The 18030-nt window shown below is 32.5% G+C and overlaps 1 protein-coding gene across 1 annotated transcript in view; it reads right to left on the reverse strand.

Moving 5' to 3' along the window:
• Nucleotides 1-10027: 10027 nt before the first annotated feature.
• The window catches only part of tow (target of wingless repressor), a 129915-nt gene continuing 121912 nt past the window's right edge, over nucleotides 10028-18030 (reverse strand). Inside the window, exons 3-4 of the mRNA XM_089643383.1 lie at nucleotides 13726-13783; nucleotides 10028-11938 (exon numbers count right to left, since the gene is read on the reverse strand). Coding sequence (XP_089499509.1) covers nucleotides 10028-11938; nucleotides 13726-13783 — 1969 coding nt within the window. The remainder of the gene's footprint in view (nucleotides 11939-13725; nucleotides 13784-18030) is intronic.

Consider the following 18030-nt stretch of genomic DNA (forward strand, 5'->3'; position numbering starts at 1 on the left):
TTATCTTAAAAAATAACATATATTTTTTTAGGAATTTAAAACTAAAAGTGTACAAGAGAAATATGTTATAAGTCGATAGAAATTCGGAATGGAAGGCGAAGCACTTCCCAAGGATTAATGGAATTCGAACGGAGTGTGGACGAATGGACAATGTAAGAATGTGTGAAGAATGGAATGAAACGAAGAACGACTAATAAATTTGGAATTCGAAGACTTAAGGCGAAGGCGAAGCACCTCCCAAAGATCAATCGAATTCGAACGGAGTGTGGAAGAATGGAGATTGTAAGAATGTTTGAAGAATGGAATGAAACGAAGAAAGACTAATAAATAAATAAAATAAAACAATATTTATGAAGATCTAACTTTTATTGAAGTATATTTTTTATACATATATATATATATATATTATTTAGCTATCGAATACTGTACAACAAAATACAAAATAAGGGTTACAAAAATTATTACGAATTATTATTTTATTTACATAAAGGAGGAAATTTGTAAACATTTAAAAAGCAGTAGTAAACTTTTTTTTCTACAAAACAAAATAATAAATTAATTCATTTTAAATTCAATCATAATAATTTTTTTGACGTTAACAGTTTTTAGAATCTTACGCATTTTTGCTAATTAGATATAATATTTACATACATAGCCAGAATTATAAAAAAAAATATAAAAGCTCGTTCAAATTGCAAAGTTACGAAAGATCTCACTTTTCAGCTACACTTGATATTATAAAAATAAAGTCTGACAAGAAATTGTGGAACGTTTTCACAAAGAGAAATTTATACAAAACGACACTGAGTGAATAATCTCTCGGGGTCAATATATTATAATTATCTTTACATGCACATCCAATGAAATGCTAGCGTGATTAATATTAAGAAAATTCAAATCATCTGTGGAACGCCATCTTTATTTTAAAATAATTCCAAAAATTGAGAATTTTTACAAAAGAGAAATATCTACATAACTGAAAAAAAAGTTTTCACAAAAACGAAATAGACGGGTTGTTTCACGGAATTTGAACAATTCATCAAGTTCTGTGAAAGTCCTATTAAAGTTTTATTAACATATCATTATTGGCTAGTTGCTTCACAAAACTGAAATCATGACAGAACTTGATTAGAACTTTTACCGAACGTAAAATAAAAGCTAGAGGGTTTTCCAATAAGAGGTGTTATTTTGATATTCAAAGAAACTTTTCCCGTAAAATATCAATGGTTTCGTTGCTTTATTATGTTTAAAATTTTTATTTGTGAACATTTAAAATCATTTTTTAGCTGTAGGTAGCTGTTTTACAGTATTTTAACAATTTGTCATTTTTCAAAGTATAGGGTTTTCCAATAAGAAGTGTTATTTTGAATAGCCCGGTATTTCAGTAGATGTTACTTTTGAAGCTGTAATTTTTTACATTTGACAAGTAAAAACTACGTTATTAATAAAAATGGAACGATACACGCGTCAACAACGCATTGAAATTATTAAAATTCACTTGAGTGAATCAAATGCAAATCATTTTTAGTGACGAGGCCCATTTCCACCTCGGTGGCTTCGTCAACAAGCAAAATTGTCGCATCTGGGGCTCGGATAACCCAAGAGTTATTGTTGAAAAGTTTCTCTATCCTCAACGTGTGACTGTTTGGTGCGGTTTATGGTCCGGCGGAGTCATTGGACCTTACTTTTTCTAAAATGAGACTGGAGCAACATTTACGGTGAATGGATTGCGCTATCGAGAGATGATTGATGATTTTTTATGGCCGGAGTTGGATGGTATTGATCTGGACAACGTTTACTTTCAACAAAACGGCGCTAAGTGCCACACAAGCAGAGATGTGCAAAATGGGTACCCAAAACCATTTGAAATGCAAAATGGAAATGGGTCAAAACTTTTCCATTTGAAAATGCAAAATGGTTTTTAGAAAAGCATTTCAAATGCAAAATGCAAAATACCTATTTTCAAAATGCATTGAAAATGCAAAATGGTTTCTCAGGTCAAACAATTAAAATAATAATAGAATTTTTAAACAATTTTGTCATTTAATAATGGACATCAATGTAGAACAAACATATTACATGATGGTAAATCCAAAAACACCACGACTACAGATTATGAAACCACAAAAAATTTGCGCGGGACTACTGTTGACAACGTAAAAACATAGAAACTGCTATCTAACATTTAATATTACAGCGTCATGGCCATGTTCAGTATTTGAATCAGTATTTTTTGTAATGCTATCACTCAATTGCCAGGGCTCCTACCAGGGAGCAACTTAACAAATGTAAATTATCTCTCATAGCGAGGTTGAGGACTGACTGATATTTGGGGCTTATGAAAAAAAGATGAGTGGAGAAAGTAGGAAGAACGTTGCAAAAAGCATTTCAAATGGAAAATGCATTGAGAAAAGCATTTAAAATCCAAAATGCAAAATGGTTTTTAGAAAAGCATTTAAAATGCAAAATGGAAAATACCCATTTTGAATTTTGCATTTCCATTTGAAATGGATTTATTTGAAATAAAGCACATCTCTGCACACAAGTAACGAAACCATTGATCTTTTACGATTGAATATCAAAATAACACCTATTATTGGAAAACCCTTTATATTAAATTCTGAATTAAACCCTTTCGTAGACATATATGGAGCATAAGAATTTTAAAATTTTAGAACTTTGTGAAAACGCTCCTCAATTGTAAACAAAAATGGAGGGCGCTGCGATCGTCTAAATGATTTTATATGGAAACACCAAAATAGCTGAAATAAAAAAATTATGTTTAACTTTTTTTATTACATTGGTACTAGTAACTATAGGTGTCCGGGGGTAAAGTGCACTAACTTCAGGGGGTGATTCTACATCATTTTAGAAGTAGAAAAGATAAATAACTTTCTTCGAAATACAAACGTTTTAAGGTAGTTTTTAGGTTAAAAAGATGAATTGCTTAAATGGGAAAATAAATATGTATTCTTCTATGAAAAAATATTTTAGTGTGGGAAAAAAATAGTTATTTTCTACTTCTACCATCATGTAGAATCGCCTCCACTTTACCCCCGGACACCCTGTATATTTCACATGAATATCATACGGTGTTTAGAAATTAATGATACATGGGTACCTATTTCCTGAAAGGAGAAACATTGTATCTTATATTATCAAATAAGCAATTTTTAGAGGTCACATCAACGTTTTAAAAAACTATTTGAAGTAATCGCACTTTTAGCAATTAAAAAATCAATACTGAGAACGTTAAGAAAATTAGAATTATGTCATTTTTCGTCCCATTGTCAATCTGTCAGATTCGGACATGGACCTAAAGAGCCCTGTGCAGAGCACGAGTGCAATTTTGTATGAATGGCATTGAAGCCAAATTCATGATGAGGGGAAATTGCCTGGCACCCATTTTGTATGACTAACTTTTGAACTGATTTGTATGCAAAGTGGTGCATAATGAACTATTATTTTTTTGCTGTTAACGTAGTTATAAAGGCTTACGATTTTTATGGGGTGTTTAACGAGACAGGGAATAGGATACGTCATTAAAAAAGGATTTTATTAAAATAGGTTTTTGCATTTTTCATACAACTTCCCCGTCACCCTGCGGCTTCAAATCGTTCTCAAGTTACTCCGTAAAGGGCTTTTAGATCCATGGATTCGTACGTCACATAACCTCGCATTTTAACCTGCGATATATTTTTCTAAAATCAGTGTTGCCATAATATTGAAAAAATATTTGTTCCATTTTATTAAATTTTTAGACTTCTTGACGGACACCTACATTTTTTTTATACTTCGAATATCTGAAATAAATTATTGCTTGTATTTATTATTTGACTGGTAGATAGAAGTATTTTTTAACGACTTTTATTTAATGTAAAATAAAATATAATTCAGTAATCCCTGAAAATAATTTTTCACATTCATTTTATTTCAGTCTTCAAATATAATTTTGGCAATGTAAGGAAAGATTTTTAAATATATTAATCAAAGATAATTTTTAAAAATTGCTAAAATGACTTAGATTTAAATCTATGGGTTTCAAAATTGTTGCACTTGGGAAAAAAAACATTTAATCTGTTGAAAAAAGTAAAAAAATATATGTTATTGTATTTTTGTAAAAAAAAATTTACGTTAGGTTTAAATGGATTTTAACAGTTTTTGTTTAGTTTAATGCCTTATTTGGTGTAACAGTATCATAGATAATAGAAACAGGGGGAGATATGGCGTGGAATTGGTTGTCGACAAGCTACGGCCAAACTGCACATACTATCAAAAAAGCTATCCAATGAAAGTATGCGTTTGGTGTGAAGGAAGAAAAAATGGCGGGGTGCAAATGTGCATAGATGCGATTTGCAGTACCATATTGGTATGAATGAACGAAGCTGGCGACACTTTTGTGTGCGTGGTTTCACACTAATAATGCTGTATGGCCCATCTCCTTTCTATCTATTATCTATAAACTGGACCTACGCGATAGATTTGAACAACATGGCGATTCGTGGACTTATTTCGAGTAAATATTGTATTAGATATACATGGTAACATTTTAGACAGCAAAAAATATAATTAAATGAAATATATAAAAACACATGTAAGAATAACTTCAGATCATTATTGTGATTTATTTTTGGCTTATTATGACGTGTTGCGCTTCTTCCGCCTTCAGCTTACGTTTCGGACAGCGTTACAGTGTCTATCATCAGGGCAGATGTAATGATGTGATGATGAACACTTGTCTAATGGATTGGTGCTGTCTAAAGGATGGTGGACAATGTGAAACACTGGCGAATGAAGGAGGAAGCGCAACACGATATGTTACCCCAAAAATAAATCATGACATTGCTTTTGTCCTTGAACATCTCAAACTATTATCTCAAAAACTTACGTCAGTGCACTTGTACCACGTTGCATGCTTAGTGGACTGGCCTAAAGTTATAACAAATGGCTCCTTACATTATGAGAGGGCAGCTGATTCCAAAGTCATGGCTGGAAATAATGCGACGCGTACAGAAATAAATCTAGGAGAATGAATGAAGAGCTGTAGTGTTGAACATCGGTTCTACTTGTTAGCGCTACGTCGTCGGTCGACCAACGGTACGCGTGGTACTATTTCCAGGTTGGGGTGTTTTGCACAAATTCAAATTAAGATTAATAAATTGAGATTAACTGACAAGTTTTTAACATGACAGTTTTGATTTTCTGCTGATTAGAATTTGTTCAAACGATGAAACAGACCTATTATCGTGGCTTAACAGGGATCTTTCAAATGTAAAAAAAATACAAACAAAATGGTACTGATTGACCATCAGAAGACATGGTTACATTTGAACTTCTGTAAAACTCTGCAAACTGAAACAGAATGATTTGATCGGGAAATCGAGAAACCGGTGTCATGTACTTTCAGATTGGTTTTCACGAAGCAACACAAAGCATATTGTGTATATATTAAGGCAAGTGTCCTGCGACAAAGTGTTTTCAAAACATCCGACTAAAATGAAAACATTTATGTTGATAGTAATTTTTTTAGGTTTAGATTTTTTTTTAAATAAAATGTTACAAAATCAAATATCTTTACTAACATTAAAAATATGCAAAATATAAAATATCAATGGGAAATTAAAGGAAGTTATCAATAATATGTAAATATAACAATAAATAACAAACATTAAATAATGATAATTCATTTAGAAAACAGAAGATTTGCCATTGAGTGAGACTCAAAAATTTATTTAGCTCATAATGTGTATAGGTATGTTAAACTTCTTGCTAGGTCATGATTTCATTGATGGAGGACTGAACGCGGTAGTATTAGTAAAACATTGTACAAAGAAGCGATACTGGCGGCTCACAATGGAATTTAGTTACCAATCCTAATGCATGGCAGTGAGGCATACAACTGGCAGAAGAATTACTACCTTCCTGGGAAAAAAATCACAGGCCGCAGATAAATGAGATTGACTGATGACCTAAAGATAACTGCCAGCTTCGAATGTGTGAGATCACAGACAGTAGAAAAACGCAAGATTTGGCATGGAAGTGTGCCGACTGTCACCAAACTGCGCAGACTGTCAAAGTGACAGAGCCAACAAAAGTTATGTTTTTGGTATGTAAGCGGAAACAAAAACAGGACACTACCGTGCGTAGAAACGATTTGCAGTAGTATGGGTGAACGGTGTTGGCGGCAGTTTTGTGCACACAGTTTCATACTAATAATAGTTCATGGCCCATCTTGCTTGTTACTATTATCTGTGGGCGAGAACCAACGGCTTTGGCACAACTGGAGTCATTTAAGATTAAACGAATCACAAGTTATAATCTTAGCGTTCACAGATGGCGTTAATTATTTATTTTCAAATTGCATGTTAGGCTTTAAAATATTAAGATGAATTGTTTGTTGGCGGGTGAACATACAGAATAAGAAGAAATTTTATTCGTATCACTACTCAATAAATTATTATTTCCAGAAAGGAATACAAAATACAATATTGTATTGAATCATCTAACAATATTGGGTTTGTATTCCTTTCTTGAAAGAATAAAGAACTTGAGTGAAAAATATTATGGCTGAAAAAACATATTTTCTTGTAGATCAACAAACACTGATTCTGAATATATATCTACGTTTTATTATACAGCGTGAGACACTCAAAGACCTGTAATTGTTACCCGGGTTCTGACAGGGGAATGGGGACAATTTTGTGCCAATTTGTACTCGCATATGGATCACTAACTGCGGTTTACAAATAATTTCAAAAGAAGTCATGTTTTTTGAAAATCTTGCTAAATATTAAAAAAAAATCATACCGACCCAAGTGGGATTGACCTCACAATTTAAAAGCAATATCTTCTGTTTTCGTCATCAATTCAAACAATAATTTCATTAATATATTTTTCTAAACAGTCTAAAAAACTAACAATGATAATAATTTATAATGTAAGTAATATAAATATTGAACAGTCATTTCATAAATAAACACTAATGCACCAAATAAACAAAACTATTATTTGTAGTACATCTTAAAATAATGCATTTTGTTAACACTAAAATTTCACTCTCTACAATGTCTAGACAAATACTTTGGTGTATACAATAATTATTCGCTTACTTAACATACAATATAAAAATTATGTAGAAATGTTACAGTTAGGGAAAGTTTGCGTGAAGGAAAATGAAAGGATAAACAATAATTATTTGTAAGGAATGTATATGAATGACTTTTGTAAGTTGAAGTAGGTATAAATGTGAGATAATATGTAGGTAATTTTAAATAGCCTTAAGAATTAACAGCATGATTATGGTCTTAAGTAAATCTAAAGATATTGAAAGAAGGGTAACTGCAGGAAATTACATTAATGGATGACTGAACGCAGTTGACTCTACTTAAAAAATTGTTCAAAGACACCAAGCTTGCGGTCCACAATGGAGTGCTGTACCAACCCTGGTGCATGATAGTGAGGCAAGGAATTGGCCGAAGAAGGATTTAGTTTTGAAAGTAGACTGAATGCTGTAGAGATGAAACTCTGAGGCGCAATCGTGGAAAAAAGCCTACCCCTCGGGAGAAATGGCATCATGGTTAATTTAATGAATATAATTGTTCCAGCAAAATGCCGTCTGTTGTCATTTGAAATGTTGGGTTATTTTATGGTCACCTTCTAGAGACAAAATTGTTTCAGACAGCCTTACAGTGTGCTTCTTCAGGATAGATCTGTGGGGTATAGACAGTTATAAGTGGTAGATACTCTCAGTGCCGCCCCGGGGAAAGATGAAAGAAAACCTGAATTGAATTCTAGCTGTTAAATCTAATAAAATATAAAAATTAAATGAAGGAATGAATGGAAGAAAGAATATTTTAAGAATATAAGAAAGGGGAAGCTTAGGTATTATAGATCTAATCCAGTTACATGATAATGCTTAAAAATAAAATGTCTATTACACTAATTAATATGGCTGGAGTTGAATCAAACAATATTCAAATAAATAAATCCTGAAACCAATTTACAGATCAGTCATTTTGGATACTTATTGTGAAAACTTACAGTTTTAATCTAGAATAAGTATTTTTTATATTGATGTATTCAGAACCAGAGAAGCACAAGTACAGTTATAGTATTTCTTTGAAAAAGGTATCTAAGTAGGTAAACGAGGGGTATTTTTGCAAAACTGTTATATTCCGTTTCTTATCAGTGAATGCAATATTTTTCTAAATATATTTCTAAAGAATGTTTTAGCAATATGATGATGAAAAATCTACTTATTCCCATGGAAAAATACACTGTTTCTCATAAACTCATCGTATTCCATCCAACATTACTATAAAAACAGGTTCATTCCGTTTCAGCCAATAGAAACTGAGTATTTTGTCAAGTAACAAAATGGCTGCCAAGTTGATTTGTATGAAAGTTTCTGTCAATTGTCTTTTATGGCATTTTAAAATCAGCTTATTTCAAGACAGTAAAGTTGGTTGCAAAACTGGATTATTCCAAGATTATCTTAAATTTTCAATTTCTCTTATAACGTTTCAATATTTGTTTACATTTTATGATTAGTGAAGTAATATATTACTAAAACAAAACACAGATGTAAAATCACATATTTGACAACTTTATCAGTGTTTTGCGACTTTGCAACAATAGGAATAAGTCAGATTTGCCAAAATCCCTTCGTTTGACATCTCAGTTATTTTTATAAATTTGTGCCAGATAACTATGAACGTGTTATGACTGGAAACATAAGAGTTTTTTTAATAATTTTATTGTTTTTGATGCTATAAATATTTTTATTCCAATTATTTTTAAGATCACTTGGTTGGTCACATTCCGATGAAAAATATTTTATGTATTCTGGTTCTTAAACATGTAAAATAAAATACAATTTATTTGTTATTATGTAGGTAGTAGGTAAAAATAATAAATAGTTTAGTATTTCCATATACTTGTGAACACATTTGCGGCAACACAAGCATGCAAAAAAGCAATAATAACCTTTGGAATTCCATATTCAAACGTATTATAGCGTGTTCAGACATTTCAATTTTAATTGATTAATTTCTATTAAACGACAAGGTTTATAACAAAAAACTTCATCAACTTTGTTGAAAGAATGTTCAGACTTGTCAATATGCTTTCATGTGTCGAGTTGATCAACTGAAATTGAAACGTCTGAACGCTATTACATTCAGACTGCCATTTTAATATTTTTGTTAAAATGCCATAATGCAGTGTTTCTATTTTATTGATTAAACTGTAAAATTTTATGCTTTTTTCATTTAATAAGGTCTAAAAAATATAGTTCAAGTAAAATGTGCAGTAAAACACATGCAAAAAGACAGATGGCGGTAACAGGTATTGTACCTTCAATTAATATCAACAGATGTCTCTTTAAGAACATTTTTAAATCCTTATTTAGTCGTACGGGGAACAGTGTACCTAGTATTAATCTTATTGTTAAAATAAATTATAACGTTTTATTCACAATCTATAGATCCATACCAAAGTAAGTATAAAAAGCGTATTTAGCAATTTGAAAAACTGCATTATGAATAATTATTATACACATTTAAACTACAACATCTTCTCTTATATAATTTGTATACAAATATAACCATTAATTATACTTTATTTCATGTCATTTTTTACTAAGGAGATGGTGGAAATATAAAAAAATTATTGTAGGTAAATTGATGTTGGAAACTTATGAAAAATATTTTTTATTTTGATTCATAGATGTCACTGATCATAATTTATGAAGTAAGTAATCTAAATGTTTGGGTTTATCCACAAACAAAACACATATATTATGTATAGTATAAATGAATGAAGTAAATGACATTATATTGTTATATCAATAAGATACTTTATTATGATTACAAAACGATGACTTATTAAGGCGCTGTATTGCTAAACATTTACCTCAAAGACACACATCAAAGAATTTATTATTTTACGGTCTTTAAAACAATGACTAATATTTCCACCAATGGACAAATTCACTTACTAACTTAATTAACTTTTACTAAAACCGAGATCAAAGATAATCTGTTGTGTTTTCTAAAGAATTATTCTTACTTGGAAGTGGTGGCCTTCCACCTTTCACTGTAATGTCACTGACACCCTTCTTCAAGCTAGAATCAGGCGTGTTCACCATGAAACTGGAGTTACCCGCTTTCTGTTCATTGGCCGACACTACCTGACTATAATAAACTTGCCTGCCTACAATATTGGAACCTAAATGTTGTTTTGACACTGATTTCTGTTCGGACGTTTGTCCAACTTGGCACATGTCTGTACCTGTGAAAAAGTTCTCCCGTCCTTTATTATCCAGCACAACTTTACCGGAAGCATCCGTATTTACTATGGCACTGTTCACAATCACTCTTTGATCAACCACGGCCGTAGCCCCTGTCAAGTTTTGATAAATCACCAAGTCTTGATTACCACCGGGAACTATCTGTCCTACAGTCTTCTGAGTCACAATATTCAAGCTTTGGCACAAGTTGTTCCGAATGGCAACATTGTTTTGGGGTGATATGACAGCGGATGGACTGGATATTCCGTACCTCTCGGCTGTTAAGATGTCCTTTTGATTCAACGACTGACTTCTTCCTAAAGATGCCGTGCATCCTGGCTTATTTTGGAAACCACCACCTGCGTTGTTTGAACTCCTGATCAGTGTCGCATACTGTTGCACATTTGGACTAACTGCAACACTCTGCTGCAATTGAGCTATGCCTGGAGAGGTTTGCCTCAAGGTCTGAGATTGCAGAATAGCTTTTTGGGAAATAGGTTGTCTTCCGACGGTCATGAAATTCAGAGAATAGCTTTCGTCAGTTCTATCATAGAGCTTTCTATTGTAGTTGCCTGGAGATTCATTTGGTGAAGGACAATATTGCCCAAAGTCGTGAATTGTTTGTCCTCCAGGTATTCTTTGGTTGTAGCCCATAGCTTGTTGAGCTTGTTTCATAGCCACGTACTGTTGTAAATGTATTGCTGTTTGCTGTTTAGGTGTCAAAACTTGTTCTGGCGGCAACGGAGGAGGTGTCATAGCAGTCGGAGCAATGTAATAGATATTGGGTTGAGCTGATTGCTGAATTCCTGGCTGGGCTCTACCGGGGTATCTCTGTTGAGTGATGGAAGGCCCTGGCTGAGGTTGTTGAGGTTGTGGAGGTGGCTGAGGTTGATATGTAGGAGTCTGTGATATGTACTTCTGCGCGGCATTCTGATACGCCACTGCCTGCTGAGACATGGGATATGTGATGATCTGAGCGATGTAAGGTTGCGGGGGTAAGGTCTGCGCACTTGATGACTGTTTCACTGGCACGTGCGAGGGACTACACGACTGGAATGTGGGATTATACGTTATCTGTGACGAAGTTTCTCTCGTGGTTTCTATGTATTCCTGCGAAACGCCGTATGACTGATGTATTTCTCTCTGAGTCAATAGATTAGGACTGTAACATCTTTGGTCTTCGCATGGGTCGACTTTTTGCCCAGGTGGCTTCGGTGTGAATTGAGGAATCTTTTGGTTGCCCTTCCAGGTGTTTGCTGGTATTGGGCTTCTTTTGATGGGGGAGCCAGTTCGGTTATCATATAGTAGCTTATCTTGTTTATCCTCCAATTGGTTACACGTGTATGTGCTCGGTGGTGTTGTGTGGCTTCTTCGAGAAGGTGGAGAAGCAGGGGAAGTGGGTTGGGATGGTCTTGCTTGTCCTTTATTTAGATATCTTCTGACATCTGGACTCCTGGGTTTGTCTAAAGAGCCCTGTTTGACAAGTTGCCTGTCCTGACTGTTGTGCCTTCTCCTGGATGGGGTGGGTGGGGAAGAGTGGTTGCATTGGGAAGAGGCTTGTGAGGCAGACTCCCAGTGCATGAGAAGAGCTGATATTCTAGTTTGTTCCATTATTATTTCCGTCTCGCTTGAAGAATCGTAGTCACGTCCCTGAAAACATAAGAGAAAAATAAAAAAATCGGAACGCTTCATATTACTGTAATTTGGAAGTATTATTTTACTGGCAAATTTTTAGAGCCTGCAAAAAGCAAAAATATTCAATAGATCAACCGCTGGTGGCAAAATTATAAAAATACAACATATCGCTGATCGGGAAAAATTGTCACAAATCAAAAATGTAATTTTTGTGTTTTTGATTATAATTTTAATTTGCTTTATAAAAAGAATCTCATTTTCTAGAAAAATGACATACATTTGAGAAATTTCAACTTTTCAGAAGACGTCTAAAACAAATGACTTTTTGACGTGCAACGTTTTTCTGCCGGACTAACTATATTTACATATGATAAGATCCTTGAAGAGACTCGTATTGCAGGAGGTTTGGAACACAAAAACCAGAAAGTCATCCCATTCTTATGTGGTGAATGTCAACTGTGTATATACAAATTTTGGGAAGCGGTACACTAGTGCTGAAAGAATCAACGATGCTAATTTCTTGAAATACTAGTAGACTGATAAATACTGCCAGCGTTGAATAGGAAAGAAGTTGTATGGATTAGGGAAACAGAAAACTACAGTTATTTTTAAACAATAATAATTGTAATAAATAATTATAAGCAATAATGAGCTATGTCGGCTTATTTCCAGTGGTTTCAGAGCACCTGACCGGACATCAGAAGGCACGGGTTCAATTCCCGCTGGCGGCATTTATTTTCACTAGGGAGATATTTTCAATTTGTATTGATATTTGAGGCGACTAATTATTGCTTATAATTATTTGTTATCCTTTATGCTATGCGTAAAACCTTGTCTTATAAACATTAGTTTATCACTAAAAAATAATAATAATTATAATATTTAATCATCAAAAACAATATTAACACTCAAACGAAAAAAAGTGAAACATAAAAGAATCAGTTGCATTTAGGAATTGAACCCAGCACCTCTTTCTTGCCAGTTACGTGCTCTGATCATTGAGTTAAGGCGATGCACTACGTCGTGTAATATTTTAAATTGAGCCGCTATCAATAACAACCCTTACGTAGATGGCGATAAGGTTTAAATTCCCGCTTAACACCATCCGCCTGTTTTGATTTATGCAAAAAAAAAACATGGCCAAAAAGTGTCTTTTATTTTATTTTGAGGATGTTAAGGCATAAATATTTAATTTTTTTTCGATCATTTTATAAATAACTTAATTTTCCACATTATACAATAAAATCATAACCGAAAATGGGTTTGTAAGTAGGAGATTTTGAACTTTAAAGCAGTTTTCATAGGCCTTTATACTATTTTTTTCTGGGCTTATAAAAAGATTTATCTAAAAAACACTCGATTATTTCAAAGGTCAAGATGTATTCTACTCGCGGTATTTAATTAAAGCATCTGAAACATTTCTAGGCTACCAAATTTTCAAACCAAAAACACATGATTTTGCATGACTACGTATGGCATCGCCCTAATTCTAAATCATATCAACTTACCCACCACCGACTTTTATTAATACACGTCGTGCTGTAGAAAATGAACTGACAGTTAAAGAAAGCATTTTTCACTGAATATTGCAAGGCTTTGTACTAATCCCTGCTGTAATAATGACCCAGTTCAAAAGTTCGAAAACACGTTTCATTAAGTATCATTTAATTTTCTATAGCACGGCCTGTATTAATAAAGATGGCGATGACTTACATCATTTTTAACTGTATCATACTTCGACTAAAAGCTACTTAGCTAGAGATTTATAAAAATATTGAATAGTTATTGTGTAAATATTTTACCTTTTCAATTTTCTCGTCCAACATCTTGAAGAAGTCTTGCTGGCTCGCCGATATCTCCCTGGAAAAGGAAAAAAAAAACATTTTTATTTCCGATACGACTTGAGATTTTTATTTCCGATATGACTTGAAATTTTTATTTCTGATACGACTTAAGATTTTCACGACTAAAGAATATTCGTTATCATTCCTCCTTCTTTAGCCAATGTTTCAGATAGCGTTATAGTGTCCGTCATCAGGCGGTTAAGTTAATTTTTATTTCTGTCTATAATTATATAGAGATGTATAAATGTGATGAAGAAAAGAGTGTGTGGCAGTCCATCCTCTCTGGTTACCCCTACGGGACACGGAGTGGTGGTTATTTGGTTTAGTTAGTTAGTCATAAATATAACCATCCTACAATCTACAAATCTACAGACATGTTGCCGCTTCAATCTTAACCTATTCACCGCTATATACAAATAATATGATTATTCAATTTAAAAGAACTTACGTAGAAGATACTCTCTGTATTGCCTTGCAGAAAAACAGAATTCAGAATAGAAACATTGCTTGAAATGACTTTAGCCATATTTGGTGATCAGATCAGTCTGGTAATTCCATTTCCTTCCCCTCCCCACCACATTCAGCCTCGTAACGTTTATACGGTTGGGAGCATTTGTTGACTCTTGTGCTGTATTCACATAAAAATTGTCACGCATGCCTATTTTGTATCCTATGCTGAAAAAAAAGCAAGAGATCTCGAATTTTCTAGACTTTAGAAGTTACTTAAAAGAGGTATTCTTACACAAAATACAATTAAGTACCTATACAAAGGTGCAATGCAATTAATGACAACAATATTATTGTATACAGTATTATTTATGAGTTATTAACTTTAGAAACGTTATTACCTTTAGTCTTGGTGAGAGAATGGATCATCTTAAATAATGGATGCTCCAAAGTTAAACATAACAATAGCAAATAATACATTACATATTTGATTATATAACTAACTAGTGAACGTGCTCGAACTTTGAACGGTGAATGCAAAATGTGCCGTGCTGCAAATAATCCCCAGCTTTTATACCGGGAAAGTTAATTGAAATAGTTGCACGGAAGGAACTTAAGTACTTACTTACCTACTTTAGATTTTCTACAAACTGTTTAGAAATTAATGTACGCTACAATTTTATTTATATTGAAGTGGTTACTTTCTTGTAAAATTCTTCATCATATTTGAATTTGTTCCAATTTTGTAAAGAAATTGGGGTAGGTACCTACTATCTTCAAAAAGATTTTGCTTCATATTTGAATGCATTCCAATTATTATAAGGATGTTAGGGTAGGTTCTTTCTTAAAAGATTTTGCTTAAGGCGATGCACTACGTCGTGTATTATTTTTAATTGAGCCGCTATCAATAATAACCCTTACGTAGATGGCGATAAGGTTTAAATTCCCGCTTAACACCATCCGCCTGTGTTGATTTATGTAAGAAAAAAACATTGCCAAAAAGTGCCTTTTATTTTATTTTGTGGATGTTCGGGCATAAATATTTAATTTTTTTTCGATCATTTTATAAATAACTTAATTTGCTACATCATACAGTAAAATCATAACCGAAAATGGGTTCGTAAGTAGGAGATTTTGAACTTTAAAGCAGTTTTCATAGGCCTTATACATTATTTTTTTATGGACTTATAAAAAGACTTATCTAAAAAATACTCGATTATTTCAAAGGCCAACATGTATTCTACTCGCAAATATTTAATTAAAGCATCTGAAACATTTCTAGGCGACCAAATTTTCAAACCAAAAACACATGATTTTGCATTACTACGTATGGCATCGCCTTAATATTTTAATGTATTCCAATTTTGTAAGCAAATTGCGGTAGGTACTTTTTAAAAATGTTTGCTTTACATTTGAATGTGTTCCAATTTTTTAAGGAAATTGGGGCCTGTACCTTCTTAAAAGAAATATTATTATTATTATTTCTTTCTATTTTGTAAGAAAATTGATGTATGTACTTTTTTTAAAGATTTTGCTTCATATTTGAATGTGTTCCAATTTTGTAAGAAAATTGGAGTAGATACTTTCTTAAAAGAATTTGCTTAGCATTAATTTGAATGTGTAGGTGGTATTTCTTTAAATTCTCTTTCACAAAATTTTCCTTAACATTTGAATATTTTCTCATTTAAATGTAAAGTAGTTTTTTTTGTTTTTGTTTGGAAAACAGATGTTATAGATGGAAAACCGGTAGGTATGCGGTATGGTAATGAAGTTATTTTGCGTAATAAGAAACAGATAATTAGAAGTTAAAGTATTTTTTTAGACCACAACAATAATAAAAAAAAATCCCCATTGCTCGATGCCAATGGATCTATGGCTTCTTTATTTGGGTATTTTTGTGAGCTGAGGTGGATGGTGGAGACAAAGGAAAGGGGTAAGAGGAAGCTCGACTGTAGTATTTGGCTATTCAGATCATTTGGTAACAAAGAGAGTACCTATACATTGGTACGAAATAAATTGCATTAAACTTTTTTGTAAAGTTTCCGGTGTTTGTTTACTGATACAAGTTAATCATCAAACATACTAATTTCGTGGTGAGTCTTTTTGTGAGTGACCTTAACTCAGGTTCAATGAACTTAGACTTGAATTTATAAAATCATAAAATTGGAAGAGATTGTGTCAAGAATTCAGACAAGCGTTAACAGACCTACCTATAATGAATAAAACTTTTTTTTAAATATTTTGATTGTCATTTTAAAAATTGGAACTGATGTGTCGAAAATTCAGACAAGCGATAAAGTAAGTACCTGAATATAACATGATATTTTTAATAGAAAGTTATTTTAATTCAATATTTTAAATGTTTATTTCTTTTGTTTAAATTTCTTGTGAAGTACCTACTCGTAAAGTCAGATTTCGTAATTTTAAGGTTCTCCTCTTTTTCCATTTTCGAATTTGAATTTCACTTTTGTTTTCGTAAATGAATGAATAAATGCAAATCTTGTATGTGGAAATTAACCCACTTCCCGACACCGATCGTGTTGAAACTCGGCAGATACACTTGTTGTCGATGCATTATGCACAATGCATTCTATTAACTTTTGGTTTCAATCACGCGTACACACGCAGACATATTCGCATTTCTCAGAAATTGGAAGACATTACAGCACTTAATATGCGAAATAAATGTCGGTCTCACCCAATCGGCGATTTGACTGAGTTGTTAACGCGGTTGACTCCAGTCCGTGTAAAGGTTAGTTCAATCTTCAGTCAAACCAAAAAAATAATATGTTTTTCTTTAAAATTGGCTACCAACCGGTTCAAGAGAAAAATTTATAAAATTGAAAACATGTTAATTATAGTAAAAAAACTTTGTATTTTACGGGTTAAATCTTTACTAACTAACAAGACTTACTAACGTAATATCCCATGATTTTCATGGGTCTGCGCTAGTAAGTTCTATAAACGTCATAAAATTTAAGTATATAATATAATGACACATTATGAAGTACCTGCTAAGTTAATTACGTTTACACAGACGTATTAAAACACCCTATACAATCCTCAAGTTAATGACATGACCTATTAATGTGCTGTTAAAAGGTTTGACCTCTAATTAGCTTATATCTGGGGTAAAAGTTAATAAGACATTTTGATTTGTTCTAATAAAATATGCCATTTTGTAATTTTACACCAAGAAAGTTATAAAGAGGAAGCTACAAGCCAAAAATGTGTATATTCTTGGTATACCTTATATTGTAGGTAATAGGCATTAAAATCGCTTCATAAACGGAGTCTAGAAACGTTCGATTTCAATAAAAAAAACTGGTTTTTATTTATTTTCTAAATAATTTTAAAAGAAAGCAAAAAATTTAATCAAGTGAAACTGTCACAGCTAATCTTAGCTATAATAACGTATTTTTTTAAAGTTATTTCCTTTATGCCTTCATACATTTATATTGAAAAAATATTTGTTAAGTGGTTTACATTTATATTTTATATTTAGTAATTTATTTTTTATTTGTATTCTACTCAAGCGAAGCGATAGGAAAACCTTCAATTTATCTTAAGCATATTTTTTGGTATTCATAATGTTCATCAATTCGTTATAAAGATTAATCAAAATAGTGATTTGGCATTAAGCTTCGCCTTAAACAACGAAATCGTACATATTCATAATTTCAATAAATTTATATTATTGTATAGTATTATATTAAGACAATAAGTGGAATGGTTACGATACTCGTCTACGAATCTAGAAGTCGCTTGTTCATATCCCGAAGCGCGCAAATAAGTTTTGCATAATTAAATTTGTGT

This window comes from Hesperophylax consimilis, chromosome 19, assembly GCF_061612785.1.
Source record: "Hesperophylax consimilis isolate HC1 chromosome 19, BYU_Hcon_1.0, whole genome shotgun sequence".
Lineage (NCBI taxonomy): Eukaryota > Metazoa > Arthropoda > Insecta > Trichoptera > Limnephilidae > Hesperophylax > Hesperophylax consimilis.